A 5,719-nucleotide genomic window follows, 5' to 3' on the forward strand; every position below is an offset into this window, starting at 1 on the left:
TTCCCAGGTAATTCACAACCCACCTTTAGATCCATGAGATGTTTTCCTGCTGGTGCCATCCTCTAACAGGGCAGCATGAGATTCTGGAGTCCCCCCCCATTTGTGCTTTATATTTTAACCAAGAAACACTCAAAAGAGACACAGTGAGCTTCATCTGAAAATCACCAGTTCTGCTAATTCAGTTTTTATTTTTCACTCACAAGTTGACAATCCTTTGTTACAGTAAAGCCAAATTCAGGGAGAGAGAACTGCAACATCTTCTGGCCTACTGCACAGAGAGACAGCTCTGACCAGCTAGGGAAAGAATCATCTATTTCTGAATCTTTCTGCTTTTAAGCTACCTTGAAGATCATGAGTTTTACGCAGTCCCCATCACAAACATTGTGAGATACCCCCACACTGGTCAGGCTTGTGATCCTGGTTGTAGCTGTGGACCTTACTGAGTCCCTCCCTTCAGAACCACACCTGTGTTGTGTTACAGCTGATTTTTTGACATCAAGACCTGGATTTAGCAGAGTTTGCCAGAAGAAAAATCAGCCTGCGGGGGCAGATGCTCTGGCAGGCAGAGCTGAGCTGCACCAAGTACTGCTGAGGTTTTCATCCCTTGGAAGGAGGCAGCTGGTCTCGCAAGAGCTGGCAGAGGAACAGCCACTCGTTTTTTAACCACACCTAATCACGGCCAAACACACACGTAGCTCTACCATAAAACAGAAGTAGGATTATCTAACACTGAACCAATCGAGCTGTGTAGACTGTAGAGTACTTCACTCTGCCAGATCCCTGTCCCTAACAAACAGCCTCAACACCACCCAAAAAAAAAAAAAAAAAACCAAAAAAAAAAAACACATGAAACCCATCTCAGGAGACCTTTCTGAGACTACCTGGACACCTTCCAGGAACCGAGAAACATAAAGCCAGGTCACTCAGTGACTGGGGTAGGCTCCCCAACCCCTGACAGCACTGCAGGCTGGCACTGAGGACACCACCATGTGAGTCTCTTATAGCCACCTGAGGGTCCAAAGGTTCCCTTCATCACCGCATGCCCAAGGGGACACTGTTCCTTCTGGTAGATCTGAAAGTGCAGCCCTTTGTCACGCAGCTTGCTCTGCAGCCAGTCCAAGCTGAACTGAATGGCACAGTCGAGCAGATGCTTGAGATCCGAGGATGCCAAGAGAGATCCTTGTGTTAATGGATGGATCTTTGCCAGGTAGAGGACCTCATTTTTAATGATGTTCCCTGCAAAAAGGTCAGAAATCAGGAGACCATAAGGATATTTCTTATCAAGGTGATGCATACCCACAGCCTCCAGTCACTGTGATTTCTGCTGAAAATATCACATCTTGCAATGCCATCTCCCATTTCAGAGGTGGCATACAACAAACAGACTTACAGCTGGGAATAAACCAGAGGACAAGTCCCTTCCCACCACTCATCAAGCAGATCCTCCTTTCTTCCACAAGTACAAGCCACCCACACTAACACATTTCACTCAGCTCACAGGGTGCACCCAAGCATCCAAAACCTTTCCTCCCTTTCTTGCCCTGCCACTAAGTCCTGGAACTCACCCAGCCCTGAAAAATATCTTTGGTCCAAGAGGGTGTAGCAGACAGGACGGGGTGCACGGAGGGCATCCAGCGCCCGGCCACGGTGGAAGTCAGCAGAGAGGATGTCAGACGTGGGATCAGCCACCGGAGATGAGCACCATTGCATTCGGCAGTTGTAGAAAACAAGGAAGCCTCCGCTCTCGAAATGCAGAACCAGCCTGGGAGAAGCAGAGAAGTTAGAGGCTCTACCATAAACATCCCTAAACCATCTGTTATGTTCCGGCTGAAGACATTTGCACAAAACAGAGCAGAAAGGCAGCAGCTTAGATTAAAAAAAAAAAAACAACACTCAAATATTAGAAAGGGTCTGCGTATAACTTAAGTTTAGGGAAAAAAACAAGACTGAACACATCATTAGCCATCAGCCCATGGAGAGCAAATGCCCAGCAATTCCTATGAGAGCCCCAGGGAAACCTCTTGGAGTACCAGCACCCCAGGGCTCCAAGGACACCAGCTGTGATCTGGGCTTCAACAGCAGTATTTTCACCACTGTCTCTAAGAGCATCACTTCAGCCAGTGGTTTCAGCCACCCCAGATGTTAATACAGTTTTTTTAAATACGTGGTATAAACTGGCATTTTGGGGGCATAATTCACTTTAGCATCCTAGAAGTTGTCTTTTAATGAAAGTCTTAACCTAACTGACACCGTGATCCCCAGGCTGGCAGGCAACATGAAGCCCACAAGTACCACTCCTTATTTCTCTGATGAGATGAAACAAAGGAGATGAAAAAGCAGAAAAATTAAAGAATTGGAGAGGCTGTGGCTGGCTGGAGGAGGCAGAAGACAGCAGAGAGCAGAACACTTCTCACTAAGGGTGGGAGAAAAATACTACGACAAGGTGTGTCCAAGGCAAACCATACCCAACTGATATTGCTGACAGGCTTCCATCATACCTACAGCACAGCAATCCCCAAACAGCAACCTACTATGGGGTTCCTGGTTGAACACACCCCACATCTACTTAATAAAGACCTACTTTTAAGATTCTGAGAGGAAGAAAGCAGAAGGACAGGACTAAAAAGCATCCCCATGCAAATTTAGTCTGAAACAGAAGATTGCCTCTCCAAAATGAGCAAACACCACCAAGTACCTGGGCACGGGATCCTTCCAGTCCCCCCTCTTGTTGGCTTGGCTTGCTCTTGAGAACTTGTTTGCCCGAATGCTGCCGAATAAGCCAAAGTGGACACGCAGCCAGCTGCCTGGACCCCCTGGGACATCAGGTCTGGAGCACTGGAGCTCCTGCAGCTCCTCTTCCTCAGGATGTGTCTGTGGAGCACACACCTGGGCAGGAGAACTTGTCCCGCTAGCAGCCTCTCCTTGCAGCACAGGGTTGTCCGTGTTTGGTCCTAAGGGACAGCCAGCTGCCACAAAGGCCAGGAATAAGTTCTTGCCATGAACCTGAGGAAAAGGAAGGCGGGATGGACTGAGGATCTACATAATCTCTGGCTGTTTCCATACAAAGGGCTGTTACCTACAGCCTCTTCTAAGTAGGAGGCACATCACCCAGCCCTTCACAGGATCCATTCGCATCTGAGCCAGCCCTGTCAGAGCTCAGAGCATCCCTTCTTCATCTACATGAAGCAAAAAGCACCCAGATACTAATCCCATGTGAAGGCCTCTCAGAGGCAGGCCAAAGGGTAGTGGCTTCTCTCTAGGGCCCGCCATGGAGGGATTTTAAAGCCACCTTCAGCACAGCTCACCTGGGTGTCCTGGAGCCTCAAGGACTTCAGGTCATCCACGTTTATCTTCCTGGTGCTTCCCCCCACCTTGGCCACCACCTGCCCCACAAAACGGGAGGCCAGCAGCTGGAACTTCCTCACCGAGGGGTCCTCCGGCATCCTGGCCAGCTGGGGAGGGAATGGCAGGACCTCCTCACACCCAGTGCCCTAGAGCTGAGGGAAGATTTCCAGCTCAGAAACACAACGAACAGTCAGAGGCTGAGCTCATGTCTCCAGGAAGAGCTCACCACAACCCCCTCATCTCTATTTTCTTCCTCAATCCACTTTGGCAGCGTCCATGGAGAGAGCCAGGTCTCTTCCAGGACCAGCGAGGTGAGGAGCCTCCAATTCTTGGGGAATTTCACAATCTGGCTGCACAGGGCCCTGAGCAACCTGTTTTAACACCAGTTTTAAACCCACTTCAAGCAGGGATTCGATGTTTGGATTTCCAGAAGCCCTTTTCCACCACAGGTTTTCCAGGAAGGCCTTAGACTGCTTGGAATGAAAGCACCCTGAACTCCAGCCGCTGCTTCAGGCCCGGAACAGTCGCTGCCAGCACCAATTCCCCCTGCAGACCAACCCCAGAGACCAGAGGCTCTGCTTCAAACCCCACAGCACCCGAAGAAAGGCTCTGAGCCATCTGGCACCACTCCGAAACTGGTTTTTACATCGAGCACATTCATGGGCGCCCACCAGCAGAGGCATCTGGGCTGGCCCTGACACAGCTGCTCCCAAATGCTGATCCCACAGGGCCAGGCAAGGCAGCGTGGCCATAAAAGCCTTCATGTGCTGCAATGAGTACTAGCCCTTTTGGGAAAAGCTCCAAGAGGAAAATGTGTCAGAGAACATTACCTGGGTCTGGTACCTTGCATTTAATGCCTTAACTGGTCCTACAAACTGGATAGCTTTTGTAGCAGTAAAAACCTGAGCTTTATCTCTGTCCTATCCCAGGACAGGAGGTAATTATTCACAGGCTGGTTCCAGTTACACCCATTTAAAGCCAGTACCAGGTCAGGAGTCACCCAGGAGGTGACAGATCCCCAGGATCAGCTGCTGGCCCCAGACACCGCTCAGCAAAGTGGCCTGCCCACACCCCAAGCCCTTTTAGTCCTCCTCCCAATTATGTAGACACAGGAATTGGGCAAAGCAGCACAAGATGAGCCTCAGAGTAGCTCATGGCCAGAGCTGAGAGCTGCACATCATCTGCAGAGCTTCATGGCTGTGATGCCACTGCCGTGTTCTCCTACAAATGCTCCTCCACATGAGCAAGAAGCACAGGGACGAACAACCCATGTCCCACCACAACTTCATGGCCCTACTGGGGCTTCAAGGCATGTGGGTCTGACTCTTCATGTGCAAATATAGGGGCACAGCTCTGCTCAGCTCACTGCCTTCCACCACCCATGGGATTTTTCACTCTATAAAGGCATTATCTCCCCAGTTTGCTCCAAACTTGTGCACCAAGAAGCCCAAGCCCCTCTACAATGAGCCCCCGCAGGATGGGGGCCTTGGCTTCCGCCTCCTGCCAGCTCCATATTCTCTTCTCCCACCCCCAAAAATTGCATCCAATTCCCACTTTACACCACTCCAAAACAACCCAGAGCTCTCCCCTCACCTATTCTCCCAGGGACAGCAGAAGCAATCACCCTGCAGCATGCTCCTGGGGATGGGGCTCACCCAACACCTTCACACCCGCACCACAGACCCCCAAAACAGCCCAATGCACACCCCCCTGTCCCCAAACCCCACAACCATGGGGCATAGCAGTCTCCTCCCTTCCTTCCCCTACCCCATTGCCTGCTTCTACTACCCCCAACCACCTCCCACAGCCCAAAACACCCTCACTACCTTCTTCCCTGCCTTTACAGCCCAACCTTTTCCTCTCACATGCTTTAATTAAGGAAATGAGTGCCTTCCCTTCTAAAAATATTAGCAGGGGGGCTCCCTAATTGGCTGGCATGGGAGAAAAGGGTGAGGTTTCAAGTGCTGGCCCCACCCAGCCCACCAGTTGCCCCCAGGGACTGATTGAACTGGGAGGGAATTTGGACACCCCATAGCTGGGGGAGAACTGTATGAGGGTGCTGAGTGGAGCCTTTAGTGGAAAAGTGATTTGGGCTTATGGGGGGCAGCTGGGAGCAGTCGGGCTGAATCAGCTGCACAACTGTTAGTAAAAAGAGCAAAAAAAGTCAATTATGAGGTTATGAAGGTGCCTGGAGGAGGTTATCCTTTCTCTTCTGTGCTAGTGGAATCACCTGCAGGTTGGAAAACGTATTAGGTGCTTTCTCCCCTGTGCATTAAAGTAATCTTTGCTTCTTTAGGTGCACCAAATAGGAGAATATTTACCCCCAGGCCTCCCCAGGAAGCCCCCCCAGGATAGTCAGAGTCAGGCAGCAGCC

The 5,719-nt window shown here is 50.6% G+C and overlaps 1 protein-coding gene across 3 annotated transcripts; it reads right to left on the reverse strand.

Annotated features, from left to right (window-relative positions):
• Positions 1 to 168: 168 nt before the first annotated feature.
• Positions 169 to 5,330, reverse strand: NEIL2 (nei like DNA glycosylase 2). 3 transcript variants are annotated; one of them, XM_068678887.1, is made up of 5 exons: positions 5,172 to 5,330; positions 3,306 to 3,497; positions 2,696 to 3,003; positions 1,566 to 1,762; positions 169 to 1,236 (listed from the first exon to the last, which is right to left on the reverse strand). In XM_068678887.1, exons 2-5 carry the CDS (start codon positions 3,441 to 3,443, stop codon positions 920 to 922), a joined length of 960 nt encoding a protein of 319 aa, XP_068534988.1. In that variant the 5' UTR covers positions 3,444 to 3,497; positions 5,172 to 5,330; the 3' UTR covers positions 169 to 919. The 3 variants fall into 3 exon arrangements, with proteins under 3 accessions (XP_068534988.1, XP_068534989.1, XP_068534990.1); XM_068678888.1 differs by lacking the exon at positions 5,172 to 5,330 and adding an exon at positions 4,939 to 5,051; XM_068678889.1 differs by lacking the exon at positions 5,172 to 5,330 and adding an exon at positions 4,176 to 4,293.
• Positions 5,331 to 5,719: the final 389 nt, after the last annotated feature.

Source organism: Anas acuta, chromosome 3, assembly GCF_963932015.1.
Source record: "Anas acuta chromosome 3, bAnaAcu1.1, whole genome shotgun sequence".
NCBI classification, from domain to species: Eukaryota; Metazoa; Chordata; class Aves; order Anseriformes; family Anatidae; genus Anas; species Anas acuta.

Bases quoted from the DNA above. Each gene is read 5' to 3' on its own strand.
- NEIL2 (XM_068678887.1), bottom strand. From the start codon at position 3,443: ATGCCGGAGGACCCCTCGGTGAGGAAGTTCCAGCTGCTGGCCTCCCGT. The intron at 3,004-3,305 runs GTGAGCTGTGCT...CCTTTTCCTCAG, and splicing joins TGAGGCTCCAGGACACCCAG to GTTCATGGCAAGAACTTATT. The intron at 1,763-2,695 runs GTACTTGGTGGT...TGCTTCTCCCAG, and splicing joins TGGAAGGATCCCGTGCCCAG to GCTGGTTCTGCATTTCGAGA.